The sequence below is a fragment of the Helianthus annuus genome, chromosome 14 (assembly GCF_002127325.2).
Source record: "Helianthus annuus cultivar XRQ/B chromosome 14, HanXRQr2.0-SUNRISE, whole genome shotgun sequence".
NCBI lineage: Eukaryota > Viridiplantae > Streptophyta > Magnoliopsida > Asterales > Asteraceae > Helianthus > Helianthus annuus.
In genome coordinates this window covers 152,957,321-152,974,669 of record NC_035446.2, presented here as the reverse complement: position 1 = coordinate 152,974,669, position 17,349 = coordinate 152,957,321, and the positions used below count along the sequence as shown (strand labels likewise).

Below are 17,349 nucleotides of genomic sequence, written 5' to 3'. Positions count from 1 at the left end.
AGGAACAGAAAGAAAGCAGAAAAGGTATGAAGGATTCTTTCCGTGTTTCTCTCTCCTTCCTCTCGTTGGATTCGTTGCTTGTTATGATGTCACTGGTGTTTTGATTTGATTATTATGGGGTGGTGTTCTGAATTAAGGAATCTATGGTTTTAAATTTTTAATTTGGTTGGTTTTGGATCAACAGGATGATGATGATTCTGGTTTTGTTTTGGGTTTGAAGCTTGATGTGGGTTTGGTTGTTGATGATGGTGGAGTATGGTGGTTGATGATGAGGGTGGGTTGGGATGATGATGAAGAGAATGGTGGGCATCACTTAATTTAAATACATTTCTTTTACATTTAAGTTTTTTTAATAACAAGGGCATTTTAGTAATTTCACATCTACTTAACACCAAAAACTAACCCCCATCCGTTTCAGGGACTATCCGGGAACAGAAACTGAAAACTTGAGGACTATTCAGGTAATTTTAAAAAGTTAGGGACTATTGGTGAAAAAAGACGAAACCACAGGGACTATCCGGGCATTTTTCTCAAAAATAAATCTATATTTAAATAAAAAAAGAAAATTATATTTACGATGATATTTGTTAACATTAATACAAGTGTAGTCTGGTGGTAAGAACAAGATTTGGCTTTTGTAGAGGGCTGGGTTCGAATCTCACCTGCTACCCATTTTCAAAATTATTAATCACCTCACTCACTCTTTTAATAAAGGTTTATAAATGCATCATTTTTAATCATCTCTCTTAATTTAATAAGCTAAAATATTTTGTCCACACAATTTTTAACATGATACGTCTATGCAAAATTTTATTTAAAAAAATCGTTTCTAACTAATAAGAATAGTATAGTGAAAATAAGTAGCATGTTTTAATTCCTTTCACACATAATGTAAGTTGTTATTTGTTAGGTTAAACTCTTTTAACAAACTTAGATTTGATTTATGTATTAGATCCCGACATTATATGATTAGGGAAATCATCTAGTTTATATAGTGGTTAAGTGCTTTATAAGTTTCTTCCTAAATGTATTTAGGGTATGTTTGGCATGGAGCTTTAGGAGCTTCTAGATTTAAGCTTTTAAGAAAAAACTCATACTCAAAAAAAAACTTTGTTTGGTTGAAGGAGCTTGAAAGTTTTAGGTTAGGAGCTTGAAACTTTTGGTTGAACGCTCCTACTAGTAGCGTTTAGAAGGAGCTACAAGCTTTTAGGGAAAAATGACTATTTTAACCACTAAAGATAATAAACTTTTCAATGCACAAATTTTTAAAATTTTTAGTTATGTCCATTTTGGTTATTTTATACATTTTATTAAAAGCTCCAGCTACTCTGCCAAACACCAAATATATCTAAAAAGCTACATCTACCAATTACCAGCTTCCAACCATCAGCTAATTTTGCCAAACATACCCTTAATGTCAGATACAAACCGAAATTACAGACCTAAAAAAATTTAAAAGAGCCTCGAATTTTTAATTTGCTTTAGGCCCTCAAAATTCTAAGACCGGCCCTGCACATGCAATGATAATATATTTTTTAAAAGCAACCTTTGCTTTGTATACGGGTATATAATTTATAGAAATTAAATAATAGTTGTATAAAATTGTTTGCAAAAAGTATATTTATTATGGTTTTATATAGTGCTGCAATCGAACCGAACGATCATGAACAAGACCTTGTTCGTGTTCGTTTGTTAAGAAATATATGTGTTCGCGAACCGTTCACGAACACTTATCGAACGAGATTTTATGTTCGTTTGTTAAGGAAATGAACTTGTTCATGTTCGTTTGTGTTTGTTTGTTAATTTTAGGCAACGAACAAAAACGAACGTTGATGAACACAAATGAGCACAAATTAATGTTCATGAACACAAATGGAAACAAACGAACACAAACAATCGTTTCATGAACGGAATATATAATACACTAACACTTATTAGATATTTAATTTGTCGGAATTTTGAAGTATTTAAATAGATATAAAAACTAAAAACACTAATGAACTATCGAACACAAACGGACACGTTACCGAACGTTCACGAACATAAACGAACGAACACGACCTCTGTTCATGTTTGTTCATTTAACTAAACGAACGAAATTTCTTGTTCGTGTTCGTTTGTTTAATAAACGAACGAACACAAACGAACTTCCCGCCGAACGGTTCACGAACTGTTCACCGAACGTTTGGTTCATTTGCAGCCCTAGTTTTATAGTCACTAATCCGTATGTCAACAAATACTATAATAGTCAGGGATGAGTTTGGTACCGGTATCGAAATTCGCCAAATATGAGTACCGGTACTGAAAATGTTCGGTATGCTACGGTATGACACCGATATTTAAAGGCCATCCCTAATAATTGTCGATTCAGTACCAAAAATAATTCGGTACGAGAAATTCAATATCAACCAAATGCTCATCCCTAATAATTGCCGATTTCTTTCTGATAAATTTGCATTTTCTTGTTGAAACTACACAAGAAATAAAAAAGTTGAAAAAAAAAACTGGCCTGAATCTAACGGGTCAGAGGATCATATTATCCCACCAACACCCGCCTTTCAAATACAATCCAACCAATCACCAATGAAAATCTCTTAAAACCGGTTACCAGATAAACGGCCGGTTAGCCGGGAAATGAGAACCACCACCACTATCACCATAACCGCCTCCTCTGTCTCCACTCCTCCGCCACTCCCCAAACACACTCGCACTACTAAACCTAAACAACCGCCCAAACAACCAAAACCACCACCACCACCGCTACCATCACCATCACCGTCACCGTCTTCCTCCACCAAATCTCACCGTCCTCCTCTCTTCTCCACTTTCAAATGGAAGAGCCACACTCAGATCAACTACTACGCAGAATTAGCCTCCAAGCTTGCCGAAGATGCAAGGTTCGACGATTTTTTCATGATTGTAGAAACGGTTACCACTGGCGGTGCTAGTTCGGTTGAATTTTCGGCGTTGTTGAATGCTGAGCTTCTTTCCAAGGGGATTTTGTGTGTAATTGAGAGTGATGAGAGGTTTCAGAGGCTGAACAGAGTTTTGACCGGTTTTCAGAAGCTAGGGATTGGTAGTGTAGTGGACGTGTTGCTGTCTGATCAATCGGTTGTAGACACGATCGGTCGAGAATGTCGTCGGGGTTTAAATCACGGTGGTGTGGATGATGTTGTTGATTTGCTGGAAACACTGTCTGGTAAACTATTTTAAACTCATTATGTAGCCCTAATTGTGTTCAATGAATGTTAGATTATTAGAATTGTTAATGACAGTTAGTTCTAGTTTTAATTGATATAGAAGTAGTTTTCGACTTTTCGGTTGCTATAGCCTATAGGTTACTCATTTATCTAATTATTTCAACTCAATGTGGTTCAGGATTTGGTTTAACCATTGAAGATGTGGTGCAACCGATTGAGGTTATTAGAAACTGTGTGACCAAAAGGAATACGCAAGCAGTTATAAGGTATGCAGGTTTTTGTACCCGCGCTGATGAAGTGTTCTGTAGTGGAATACTTGAATTTGGAAAGAGGGGTGATATGGCATCTGCGCTGACTGTTTTTGAAGAATCCAAGCAGAAATTGGGATGTGTGAATATGTATGCTTACCGAACAATCATAGATGTTTGTGGTCTTTGTCATGACCATTTGCAATCTAGAACCATTTATGAGGTATGATCATACTTCCATTTAAATTCTGGATTGTAGTTTATAGAAAATTTAGAGGATAAATGTACACATATTCTCAATTTGTTAGTGTTTCACTTTAGAAATATTATCTTTAATTCCTGTTTATATTATATCGTTTTTGTGAAATTGGCGCAGGAATTAAATGCTCAAAATATCAACCCGAATCTGTATGTGTTCAACAGTCTTATGAATGTAAATGCCCGTGACTTGAGCTACACAATGAATATTTACAAGCATATGCAAGTAATACTCTCTTCCACATAGCCTTTTGCAATTTCATTTTTTCGTTTTCTTGATTCAGCTCTGAATGGGCCTGGGAATATTTTGACTAATTCAGTTTACCTATTCAGAGTCTAGGTATTGCTCCAGATATCGCATCATATAATATCCTTCTGAAATCATGCTCACTTGCTGCTAGACGTGATTTAGCCCAGGAGATTTATACGGAGGTAGAGCATTTGGAATCAATAGGATCATTAAAGTTAGATGTCTTCACATACAGCACAATGATTAAGGTACCATATTCCTCTTTACAGTCCAGTATCTTGTATTTATGAAATAATATTCCTTCACCATCAAATCCAGGTATTTACAGATGAAAGAATGTGGCAAATGGCACTGGGAATAAAAGACAAAATGATTGAAGCCGGTGTGACTCCGAATATAGTTACGTGGTCGTCGCTAATCAGTGCATGTGCCAAATCTGGTTTAGTAGATCAAGCGTTCGTATTATTTGAAGAAATGCTTTTAGCCAGTTGCATGCCAAATTCACAGTGTTGCAATGTCCTCCTTCATGCATGTGTTAAGGCTTTACAGTATGATAGAGCCTTTCGTTTGTTTCAGAATTGGAAAAACAATTCATTTCAGATGACTGATAGAAGTTTGACACTTGGCGGTTCGCAAACGGCTATTAATGTTCCTTTTAAACCTACCGTTTCAACGTATAATGTGTTGATGAAAGCTTGTGGCACTGATCACTTTCTTGCAAAAGCCTTAATGGATGAGATGGAGACAGTTGGACTTAGCCCTAATCATATAAGCTGGTCAACTCTGATTGGTGTTTATGGCGGTTCTGGTGACGTTAAGCGTGCTGTACAGGTAAGAGACATAGTGGTGTTCAATTTCTTGTAAGAGTAAAATTCTATTTTCGTCCCGGAGGTTTGGCCAGTTTTCAACTTTTGTCCAAAGGTTTATTTTTTGGCATCTGGATCCAAAAGGTTTGAAATCTTGCCATTTTCATCCGGATCATTAACTCCGTCTATTTTTCTCCGTTAAGTCAGGGGTCTTTCTGTCTTTTTTGTTAACTTAAAGGGCAATTCGGTCTTTTTCAGAGGTATCTGGTCTTTTTACATAAAGTGAAAAAGACCGAATTGCCCTTTAAGTTAGTAAAAAAGACGGAAATACCTCTGACTTAATGAAGAAAAATGGATGAAGTTAACGAGCTGGATGAAAATGACAAGATTTTAAACCTTTTGGATCCAGATGTGAAAAAACAAACTTTTGGACAAAACTCGCAAAACTGACCAAACATCAGGGACGAAAATGCATTTTACTCTTCTTGTGATAAAATCTAAACAATTTGGAGAATAAGTGTTGGGTCAACCTAAATTATTACGACTCGTAAATAGAATTACCTATTTTGACACATGTTGCGGAAATCCACATTATATAACCTTTTAACAACTTTTGTTCCTCCAGTGCAGGTTTTGAAAACCATGCGTGAGTCTGGTGTGCCGCCTGATGTTATTGCATATACAGCTGCTATTAAGGTTCAAACTTTTCTTACTTGTTGGGCATTTTAGTATATGTGGAAAAAATAAAAATCAGCAGGGCATATAATCATTCTGACTCTGATTACAAATGATTTTATTTACAGGTTTGTGTAAAACAAAGGGAGTTGAACTTGGCATTTTCGTTATTTGCAGAGATGAAGAGATATCAAATACAACCAAATATGGTGAGGAATGTCTTGTGACAATATGCTCTTAAGTAAATATTGTGTCAATGCCAAATTAAATTTTTAGTAAAATGCCATTTTTGTCCTTGAGGTTTGGCCAGTTTTGCGACTTTCGTCCAAAGGTATGCTTTTTCGCATCCGGATCCAAAAGGTTTGAAATCTTGTCATTTTCATCTGGTCCATTAACTCCATCAATTTTTCTATGTTAATTCAGGGGTATTTCTGTCTTTTTTTGTTAACTTAAGGTTTGAAAAAGACCGAAATGCCCTTTAAGTTAACCAAAAAGATGGAAATACCCCTGAATTGACATAGAAAAATGGATGGAGTTAATGAGCCGGATGAAAATGGCAAGATTTCAAACCTTTTGGATCCAGATACGGAAAAGCAAACCTTTGGACGAAAGTCGCAAAACTGTTGCCTCAGGGACGAAAATGGCATTTTACTCTTAAATTTTATATGTTTATAGATTTAATTGTACAAAATGCTAAACCGTTGAACAATTTTGAATTTCAGGTGACGTATAACACGCTTCTCAGGGCCCGTACCAGATACGGTTCCCTAATAGAAGTTCAACAATGTCTTTCTATCTATCAAGACATGCGTAAATCAGGGTACGCGTCAAAAGCCTTGTGCTTTGCTGTGCTGTGTGTTTTATTGGAATATATAAACATATATATTTTAATTGTGTAGGTTCAAACCCAATGATTACTATCTCAAGGAACTAATAGAGGAATGGTGTGAAGGGATAATACAAGATAACCATCGATCACAAGGCCAGCTTAAACATACCAACAAAAGGGATTTAGGTGGACCCCACAGTTTACTTCTTGAGAAAGTCGCATCACATTTGCAGAAGGGTACCCAATCTATAGCTGTCGATCTTCGAGGCCTCACAAAGGTAACACATAACTAATTGGAATATAATTTCATAGTGATAAATGATTTGAGTTTCGTAGATAGATATTGTTTAACATAATGTATTCAACAGGTTGAAGCGCGAATTGTCGTCCTAGCTGTTTTGAGAATGATAAAAGAGAATTACCATCCTGGTAACAGTGCATTCTTTGTTACATACATATTGATATCGACACACTTGATTATGAATTTTAATGCGTAAGCATGTTTTTGTTGCAGGAGAATTTATGAGAGATGACATGTTCATAATCTTGGGAGTCCAGGAAGTTGGTACAGCTGTAGATAAAAACGAATTTGATGTAAAAGATGCTATAGTTAAACTTTTAAAAGATAATCTCGGGCTCGAGGTTCTCTCATTAGGACCTAAAATGCCGACGGAGATAAGAATCAACGTGGAGAATCCCTTCAATTCACAGCCTGACTTACATGAAACCCTAGAAGGAACCAAGTTGTCAAAATCATCCAACAGAAGACCGGCAGTTTTGCATAGGTTGAAGGTGACGAGAAGGTCCTTGTACCATTGGTTACAGAAAAAAGTGGAATGACATTCATACCCACAATTGTATTCTGTAGATATCAATATTGGAATAATGTACTTGTATGTTGTGACACTAAGCTCTTATCTTCATATTAATTGAATATAAATAAAAGTCACTTGTATTTTGTAATAACCTTTGATGAAGTTTATACACACAGAGTAGCAGAGTATCATCGTATATATTTACATTCTCACGAGCAACAAGCTTTCAAGACCTCTTCTACATCAGGATCATCCCCCGCTTCTTTGTCCTGTGTTAGTCACAAAAACACATAAGTAATATGGGAATGTTGTTAATCGAACAAGACCCGATCAACATGATGATCCGATTATGCGAGTTGGGTTCAAGTGTGGGTGTGGGTGCACGAGATGCTCACCTTGTGGATGTATGAGATGTTGCTTATCCCAGGACCCGCAACTATGATTCCGCCTTGTTGCCTGACCAAATAACCGATTTTATATCAATTGTATGCAACGCTTTATCTTTCCACACTATGATGTTAACATCTTAATTATTGGTTACAAAGTAACGAAGACAACAAGCATACATACCAGCCACCTCTTGTACGAGTATCTTTTTCAAAGGAAAGCTCCCAATCCTGTCGGTAACCTTCCATGTATGCTTCTATAATCTTCAAAGCAGCCTGTTGTTTCCATATGATTCACAAACTAAAAACTTAAAAACCGTAAAATTTGGCAACAAAGCAACTTAACATACAAAACATATTATGTACATACCCCGGGTGTAAATGTAGTTGTGACTCCAGAAACAAAGTTCAGTGCCTTGTATGATGCATAACTAGGATCTGCATAGATTTCTGCAACAAGCAGCGCGTACATGTCATTCTGCTATAAGTTAAGCTAGGATTACCTATTTACTTTCAATTTTGATGGCAAAATTATGTCTTTACTGAATGGTATTGTATTTACATAAAACCTTTTATTAAAGTAAAGGTAGAGTGAGATGGGTAGCATACTGTCTAACTTGAATATATACCTCCTTTAAATTTCGTCTGCTCAGAGAAAGTTCTAGCCTGCACAAGATTAAAACAGTCGGAAGAAATACACAGAGCAAATACCTATCAATTAAAGGAATGTAAAGAAACTGATACAATAAAATACAATTTTCCTGATCTAAGCATGTGGAAATTCCTTTCTCCATTAGAATATAGAAAATGAGGAATGGCAGGATGGACGGGTTGGGCTGGGTAACGGGTAAAATGGTCCGGGTCGGTTGAGTTTCCAAAAATATATCATCAACTTATTGAAAGCTCTACAAGTAACTAATGCTCTAAATCACTAAGTATGTTTAAGAAACAATATTGTTACAATGATAATCTAAATATTTCAATAAAATAGCTTAGGAGGTTGTGTGTATCAAAAATAGACTTTTAGCAACTTTCAACTCGTTTGACCGACTCTTGTTCCAGTAATAAACAATATATTTGACCCATTTAAGATAATACACAGCCTAAATCAACCAAATTGTAAGTTAATGGGTCGAAATTGTCAACGGTAAAAGAAAAAAAATCAAGATAATCAACACAGACAACGGGTACATATCCACACCTGATCAACGCTACCGGGCCCAATCAAGACAAGTGCCACACCTGAAGCATCCATCCTATCCTGATACATCAAAATTGCATAAGTAGTTAGCATACATTGCAAAAATGATCACAATAACTCTTAAGTCTTATCATTTCTAGTTTGTATAGGTTGCGGTCGCATACCTTCTTAGCAGCAAGCAAATCAGCTCGTTTCATACAAAGGACACATCTGCAGTTCAACGCGCATACAAAATTATAAATCTTATAAAAAACCATAACTTAATAAAAAGATATGCATACCCAAAATGACGAGCAAATGCAACAACCGCCTTCCGATCCTTCCACAAGTCAGAAATCAAAATCGATTTTCCATTCAAATCAAACACCTCTACTCTCTCCAACAAACTTCCAGTTTCAATAGAAGTTTGAGAAGTTCCTCCTGCACAATTAACCCTCCAATTAACATAAACATCAAATATCTTCATTAAAATTAAACACCGTTAAGTGAGTGTAAATGTGTAATTCTAACTGTTTGTATTGAAGAATTGTAATTAGGGTTTACAAGGTTTTATAATTGACCAATAACTTTGACCAATTGCATTGTTGTCTAATAAAGTAGTGTGTGAATACAAAAGGGTATGCATAAAACTTGCCAGTGGAGCTGGTGACGGCGGCGGAGACAGGGCGGCGAGCATGTGATGAAGAAGTAAGAAGGGGTTTGTTGGAGGAGGGAAAGAGAGTGAGATTATTATTGTTACTGGTGGTGGTGGTATGAGAATTAGTAGGAGGAGATAGGTAGGTACGAGTGATCGGAGAGAGACTTGAAGCTGAGAGAGTAATCGCCATTTTCAGTTTGAAGAAGTTGTTACTGGAAAAAATAGGAATTTAATTTTGGCCGTTGAGTTTGGTGGCAAATATTGTTACACGTGGCCCTGTGCATACTTTTCCATATTTTCTGGGATTGGGAATTTGTCACGACATATTTATTGATATATATATATTTTTTTGAATGCAGTTAAGTTATTTTTTTTACGGCAAGGAACGACGTGCCAATTACTGTGACATCGGCCGATGTGGTTAAGGTCGGCTACTTGACCACCGCCAGCCCTTTGGTTCTTCCAGATGCGCGAAAACCCGACCTCCACCCGCCCGAAGGCACGACAGTGGAATAATCGGTAAAACCTCGCCTCTCATCCAAGATGAACCGACGCCACCCGTATTCACTCTTCACCTGAATGCCGCAGAAAATAATGGAGCGAGTGGGAGTCGAACCTGGGTAACAAGCAACACCAAATTTTTCCCTAACCAATCCATCACTACCTCATTGATGATATATAAGTTATTAATTTAAAAAGATGGAAAATATTAAATATATATATTTTCAACTTTTAATGAGTCGAATAGAATTTATTAACTAATAGTTTAAAGTTTTAAATTCAGAATATTAGACGGCTAGCCAATGAGTCTGACGAGGTGTGACCCGCATCGGTCAATCTGACCCGGTTACAACCTATTATTTTAATGTAAATATAAATGATTATTCTAGAACTTTCCATATCTACATGGAAGTTACAAAACCAAATCTCCAACTTTTCGGGAAGATCATGTAAATCTCTAACTTATCGGAATATATCCTAGGTTAGAGGAAACCCTAAGGGAGAACCTATAAATAGAGGTAAACGTATAAGGTATGATCTGACTCTCATATAACTTCTTCTCCTCAATTCCCTTTACTCCCAAAAACCGAGACTTATTCTCACGCCGGAGGGCAGTTACAGGAATAACCCCATTCCTGTAACGAGTCCTAACGGTGTTTCTGTTTTGCAGCCAAGCGTTCGGGTCACTAATCATTGAAGTCCTAGCCCAAAATCACTACACAGGTCAGTGTTTCTTCATTGGCGCCATCCGTGGGACCTATTCAGTGACAGAACCTCATGGCAAGTGATCAGAACGTAGCAAATCAAACGATGACAAACAATAACTTGGCGTTGGGGGCGAGCCCCGGTGCCGTACCACAGTCTTCCCCAGCCATTACGAGGTCGCTAGACCCAGAGTTCGAGGCAGAAGGACCACCGCCAGGTTTTGACAACATCACCACCGTCTCTTCCCAGACTGTGGTGACGAGTCCGTTTCTTTACATGCCCTCACAACTACAATCAAGGGAGTTGGGGGGAGCTAACGGTAATATGTTCACCCCAGCGATAACTACTAATACACAGGCTTCACGCCTCTCTTCCGTCCCTGTCATCGCGTCGGCGAGCCCCAGCACCATCGTATCACAAACTAGCATGCCTCAATACTACCAACCGCTTGTTTCCAACTCGATGCCACCGCTATACTCAGCGGCGCTCACGGCGGCATTATCAACACCGCCTCACCAGCCGGTCATCATGCCGGCCGGAATAATGAACGCCCCCGTCACACCAGGAAACCAAGTATACTTCCCTGGGTATTGTTATGCACCCCCTTATGGGTATTTACCCTCGTACGGGGGTTCGGCGTATCCGCTCCAAGGAACCACGCAGGGTAGCACTCAATCGCCATACGCGGCTTACATGCCGCCCTGGTGGAATGTCCCAACGCCACAACCGATTTATACCCAGACTCCGCCTACGGCTGAGCCCGTGTACGACAGGGGAAACACAGTCAGGCCCCGGGTGTCCCCATTAGGAAACTCCAACCCAATAGTGGGAACTGTCCCGGGTATGGACGCCCCACCAGCACAGCCTACAAATGTGGAAGAAGATGAACTTACTAGACCGTACAAGCCGTTAGACGCGACGTTCCGGTCTAAATTCACTCGAAGGATTGCCGAGGTGCCTATCAAGGAAAAACCTAAAATGCCCCAAACGGTTGGCAAGTATGATGGTCTCGCCGACCCGGATGATCATCTCAACTTATTCAAAAGCGCCGGCGAAGTGGCATGTTGGTCCATGCCCTTATGGTGCAAGATGTTCGTACAAATGCTAGTGGGCGCGGCCCGAGTCTGGTGGGATAGCCTGCCCACAGGCGAAATAGACAGCTTTGAAGATTTAGAATCAAAGTTTATCTTACAGTTTAGCCAGCAGCGCAGACACACGAAAGATAGAAACGAGCTCCTTCACATCCGTCGGCGGGACAATGAGACGGTAGAAAATCTTATCATCAGGTTTAACAAGGAAAGCCTGGCGATCCCAGGCGTGACGAATGATCTGGCATGTGGAGCTTTCCTCCAGGGAGTCAATGACGACGAGTTGCTGAGAACACTACATGGAAGGGATGGCGTACCCCCGACCATCGATGAAATACTACGAATAGCCAAAGTATATGTTATACAAGAGAAGGCGGTAGCAGCCAGCCACGCAGCCAATAGGAAGAAAGAAGCCCTAAAGAATCAGAAGGAAAAAGATCACCGGGGATCTAAAAGCAAAAATAGGGGGATCGATACCAGAGAAACGACAAAGACTCGCGGTATGACAGCCACCGAAACTCCTATTCAAGAAATGAGCCATCGAAACCTCGATCCGAATATCCCAACTTAAGCAAGACACCGGCTGAGATTTTAGCCTCAGAAAACCTCAGGCTTAACCCGCCAAAACCATTGAAAGATAACCCTAACAAGGATACGAGTAAATACTGTGACTACCACAAGGGGAGCGGGCATGACACCAACGATTGTTTTCAGCTTAAGAAGCAGATCGAATACTTTGTAAAGTCGGGCAAATTGGCACACTTAGTACGAGACATCAAGCAAGGCCCGCCTGTCGTCAAAGAAGAAAATGACAAGGCGGCGGGCAAGAGGCCGCGTGAATTGAACATGGTGCACGCGGATATGGGAAGGGGGGCAAAGCGGAGTTTCTCCACGCTCGAACCTTGGATGTTGGCAACAATGACCATAGAACCTCGGATGGAAGACTTGCACCTCACTACAGATGCCCTGATCATATCCGCAGCCGTAGGAGACTACCGCATGAGGCGAATCCTGGTCGACACCGGGAGCTCGGAAGACATTATCTATGAACATTGCTTCAACAGAATGCAACCAGAAGATAGAAAGTTGCTTGAATCAGTACACGCCCCCATCAAAGGGTTCACAGGGGAAAAGGTAGACCCTATTGGTCAAATCACTTTCCCAGTAACTTTTGGACAGTCACCCAAAGAAAGAACCATACTACTAACCTTCCTTGTGGTTCGCGTTGAGTCGTACCACAATGTGATAATCGGAAGATTCACCCTGGGGAAATTGGATGCCATAGTCTCCACGGCAAGAGGTTTCATGAAGTTTCCCACACCGCGAGGTATCGCCACTGTGTTTCGTGACAAGATTGGAGAAGTACTAAGTACCAAACGATGCCGCCAAGGGCCCACCGGAGCCACGGGCCCAGAAAGATGGGTACTAAGCACACGCCATCCGGACCAGATGGTCACAATCGGGGACACTTTGTCTCCAGAAGTTAGAAACGACCTGAAGCAACTGTTAAAAAGAAACGTGGACATCTTCGCTTTTGAGCATTCTGACATGACAGGAGTCCCCCGTAATAAAGCAGAACACAAGCTCGCCACACTCCCAGGCGTTAAGCCGGTTGCCCAAGGTAAACGTAGCATGGCCCCGGACCGACGGGCAACGTTTGTCAAGGAAGTACGAAAATTAGTGGAAGCTGGAATCCTTAGGGAAACGCAATACCATACATGGGTATCCAACCCGGTTATGGTAAAAAAGCCAGATGGCACGTGGCGAATGTGCATTAATTTCAAAGATTTAAATAAGGCGTGCCCAAAGGATGCATACCCGCTACCCGAGATTGATTTAAAGGTCGACTCTCTGGTACCCTACCGATTCAAATGTTTCCTGGACGCGTATAAGGGATACCATCAGATTAAGATGTCCAAAGAAGATGAAGAAAAAACAGCGTTTCACACCGATGTGGGCATCTTCTGTTACACAAAAATGCCTTTTGGCCTACGAAACGCAGGAGCTACCTATCAGAGGCTAATGAACAAGGTGTTCGAGACACAGATTGGGCAAAATTTGGAGGTCTATGTAGACGACCTTGTAACTAAAAGCAGCGAAGATGTTGGAACCTGAAGGTTTATTCATGCAGGTGAATATAGTACAGGGGTTAAAAGGGTTGTTTTTGTTTTATTTCTTAATGTTTGTAATGGGCCGATTAGGGGTGTTAGGGTCAACTCGCAACCCATTAGTGTTTAGGGCCTAGATTTCGGTCCTAGTGTTTAGTATTTAAACAAACCTCAACCTTAGGGTTGAGGTTGTTGGTTGTGTATCCGGTTGCGAGTCCCTGTGATAGTTCTTGTATCAGTCTACGTTCATCGTTGAATGCAAGAATCTTTTGGTTTGTGATTTCGATTACTCTCAACTATCATTGATTATTATTGTTTAATCTTGAATCGTCTTGTGACTGAATTCCGCGCTTTCACAAGATATTATTGATATCATTGATTGATCCTGCTCGGGTTTTACAATTGGTATCAGAGCCAAGAAACCATTCTTGGTTCGGTTTTGATATCATTCAGATTCAAGATTAAACTAATATTACTAATCGGTTTTGTGGTGATTGTTTTGCAGTGCAAGGAATCGATTATACTGATCTGTTCTTGGTGTTTTTGTTAAAATTGTTACTGATTTGGATCGTATAATTTTCAGAAATCTGTTTGCTGATTGTTCGGAGCTGATTGAGGAGAATTCAAAGATTTCAAATCTTTGAATTTTGGAAGTGCTGAAAATCCGGGATTTCGAGTCAACAGTTCTTATCACTTGTCTGTTTTGCAGGTCTCGAATCGCAACAACAGAGGTCTCGGCTTGTCCTGTTTTGGTCTCGACTCGCAACGGTTGAAGGTCTCGAGTCAAGTCTCGAGTTGTGCTGTTTTTGTCTCGACTCGCAATCGGCTGGTCTCGACAAGTAGTGGGTGACTCGCAACTAATCAAGTCTCGAGTTATTTGATCTTGGTTTCGACTCGCAATCGTGGTCTCGACTCGCAACGTCAATCTGAAACACGTGTTTTGGACTGTTGAACTGCTGAACTGTTGAACCGTTGAACTGTTGGACTGTTGGACTGTTGGACCTTAATTAATTTAATTAATTAACTTTAAGAAAACATGTCAACTGCTAATGACCTAGCTGTCACAAATGCTCAGCAAGAGTTGGACTCCAAAATTGGAACCAGCTCTCGTATTCCAAGGCTCTTGGATGCAAATGACTTTCCTGAATGGAAGTGGCGTTTTGAGCAACATATTAAGTTTAAGGAGCCTAAGCTTTGGAGGGTGATTGAAAGAGGTCCTAGAGAAATCATGTATGAGAAGGAAACGAACCCTGGAGTCAAAGTCAAGAAACCTCGTGCTGAGTATACTGACGAAGATTACGCTATTGTAGAAGAAGATAATCGAGCAACGTCCTACTTGACTATGGGACTGGGGTCAGACATTGCTATGGGATTTCGCACTTGCAAATCAGCCAAAGAATTGTGGGAAGCATTGATTGATGTGTACGAAGGGAATGAAGACATGAGGGAAAGCAGAAGGAACCTATTGAGGCAAAATTTCAATAATTTCAACTACGTCTATGGGGAAACCATTGAGAATCAGATTCAGCGTTTCTCAAAGATCATTACTCAAATGGATCTAGAAGAAATCCTTCCTTCAAAGGCTGCTCAGAATCGACAACTTCTGAATGCCTTGCCAAAGAGTTGGGATAATCACGTTGCTATGATCAAGCGGACGAAAGATCTCGCAAGATGCACCTTGACTGAAATGATTTCTCATATCAAAGCATGTGAGCTTGATGACAAGCAACGGGAGAATAATCACAAGTCCAGTTTGTTAGCCGCAGGCATTTCTGTTTCTTCTACCAATCCAAGCAATGACAACACTGCACTTATTTCACAGAATGGATCGAAAAAGGCTACTTCTGGGTCAACCACTACTGTGCATTATGTCACACCCCAACCGATGGCGGAATCATCGGGGCGCGGCACTGAGCGAAACAGACTGTTCAGAAGTTTCCACAACAACTATCATACAATTCAGTTATATAACACGTCCCATACCGTGTCCCAAATAATAACAAGTTATCATAGAAATCAACTAAACAATATGGGAACTGTTCCGACAACTCGGATTCTTAATTATTACAGACCAAAAGTAAATATTGTTTTACGACTTCTAGACGACTACTGGGGATCTTACTGACTACAGGTGCCAGTGCAAGATCTACAGATAATTATGGCCCTGGAACAGGTACGTGGACACTGTCCTAAGGTCACAGACTCCTAGAAGCTTATTATTGCCTCGCTTCCCTAGCACGCTAGTAGCTTAAACACCTGTCACATACGTTAAAATAAAAGTCAATACATATAATGTAAAGGTGAGTACACAAGTTTGATATAGCATATAGAGTTCGAATAGTTTACGCATAACCAAGCACGTACACAAGGGCAAACGATGCATGTAAATTATCAACATGGGACCATCGATACCAATGACTTCGAGTTGACTGTCCGAGACAGTTCGCAATACATGATTACCACCGTAATCCATGCAAGTAATTGTCCTTAGCAACCCCCGTGTGAACGGGTGCTGAGTCCAAACTATAGTACTACGTTGCTAAAGCAGGCAGATAGCACTCCACGTGTAAACATAATAAACAGCAATCATTTAGACAAGTAATACATGCAAGTAGGTTAGCGTTCAAATAGTTTGTGTTGTTTGTGATTTTGATAGATTACGTATGTAACACCCAAAAGTGCTGAAAGCAAAAAGGGATCGAGTATACTCACAGTGATTGATTGTGGATTGAAGGGAGCACTGAGAATAGGTTAGCCTGAATAGTTCGATAACACAACGATGAGTAACGCGGAAAAAGTAAACAATGTACTTGGTTCGAGTAGGCCATTCGATCGGACAGCAGTTCGATCGAGTGAGCTGTTCGATTGGTTTGATAGTCCGTTCGAACATCCGTTCGATCGGCCGACTGGCTCGATCGGCTGGTTCCTTCAAGTGGATTGTTTCTTCCTTTGATGTGAAGGATGTGTTTGTGTATGATGGTTTGTACTACCTTTCAAGTTGGCCGATCGAACAGTTGTTCGATCGGTTAGCCCAACCGATCGGTTAGCACTTCCTTGTTTTCAAATATGTCACTCGATCGGCTGGCATGTTCGATCGGGTGACATTTCAATGTTTTGAAAAAGTCTAAGTGTTTTGAAGTATAGTATCTCATGATCCGAGCAGTAATGTTTACAATCGAGTGGCTCGATCGATCGAACAGAACCCTTGTCAATACTACACTTCATGAGTTTGGTGGGTCTAAGTGCTAGTCGATCGGTTAGCCTAGTCGATCGGCTGGCATAGTCGTTCGGTTGGGCTGTTCGATCGAACAGCCTTGCCGTTCGGCCAGCTTCTCGATTCGGTCAACCTTTCACTTAACACTTGTTTATTCCCGTTGTTTGTTGGTGTTTTAGAGATGTTTTGACTACGAGTTGAACCACGAAACTGGAGTCCTACTTAGTCTACTGACTCGAGCAGGAATCACCCAAACTCGGTCAGAGACGGTTTTGGAACCCAAGTTTAACGTTTAACCCGGAATCGGTATATCTCTCGGTTGAACCCGAATCTTGAACCATGTGTTTGTTTAGATTGGTTTGTAAATCGGTTCAAGCTTCGTTTTCACCGGGTTGAGTGTAAAAGAGTTGAAAGATAGATAAAAACCC

General features: G+C 40.1%; 2 protein-coding genes across 2 annotated transcripts; one reads left to right on the top strand and one right to left on the bottom strand.

Moving 5' to 3' along the window:
• Positions 1-2,126: 2,126 nt before the first annotated feature.
• LOC110939599 (pentatricopeptide repeat-containing protein At5g02830, chloroplastic) lies at positions 2,127-7,269 on the top strand. The gene is made up of 11 exons (XM_022181165.2): positions 2,127-3,199; positions 3,379-3,671; positions 3,825-3,932; positions 4,040-4,204; positions 4,275-4,787; positions 5,393-5,458; positions 5,566-5,646; positions 6,160-6,257; positions 6,337-6,544; positions 6,635-6,695; positions 6,781-7,269. Exons 1-11 carry the CDS (start codon positions 2,635-2,637, stop codon positions 7,104-7,106), a joined length of 2,484 nt encoding a protein of 827 aa, XP_022036857.1. The 5' UTR covers positions 2,127-2,634; the 3' UTR covers positions 7,107-7,269.
• LOC110939600 (thioredoxin-like protein AAED1, chloroplastic) lies at positions 7,168-9,535 on the bottom strand. Its single transcript, XM_022181167.2, has 9 exons — positions 9,303-9,535; positions 8,950-9,088; positions 8,833-8,878; positions 8,669-8,728; positions 8,097-8,133; positions 7,838-7,917; positions 7,652-7,743; positions 7,477-7,537; positions 7,168-7,350 (listed from the first exon to the last, which is right to left on the bottom strand). Exons 1-9 carry the CDS (start codon positions 9,493-9,495, stop codon positions 7,291-7,293), a joined length of 768 nt encoding a protein of 255 aa, XP_022036859.1. The 5' UTR covers positions 9,496-9,535; the 3' UTR covers positions 7,168-7,290.
• Positions 9,536-17,349: the final 7,814 nt, after the last annotated feature.

Coding starts and splice junctions, on each gene's coding strand:
- LOC110939599 (XM_022181165.2), top strand. CDS start 2,635: ATGAGAACCACCACCACTATCACCATAACCGCCTCCTCTGTCTCCACT. Junction 3,200..3,378: donor TTTGCTGGAAACACTGTCTG/GTAAACTATTTT, acceptor AATGTGGTTCAG/GATTTGGTTTAACCATTGAA. Junction 3,672..3,824: donor AATCTAGAACCATTTATGAG/GTATGATCATAC, acceptor AAATTGGCGCAG/GAATTAAATGCTCAAAATAT.
- LOC110939600 (XM_022181167.2), bottom strand. CDS start 9,495: ATGGCGATTACTCTCTCAGCTTCAAGTCTCTCTCCGATCACTCGTACC. Junction 8,879..8,949: donor GCATTTGCTCGTCATTTTGG/GTATGCATATCT, acceptor GTTGAACTGCAG/ATGTGTCCTTTGTATGAAAC. Junction 7,351..7,476: donor ACATCTCATACATCCACAAG/GTGAGCATCTCG, acceptor TGACTAACACAG/GACAAAGAAGCGGGGGATGA.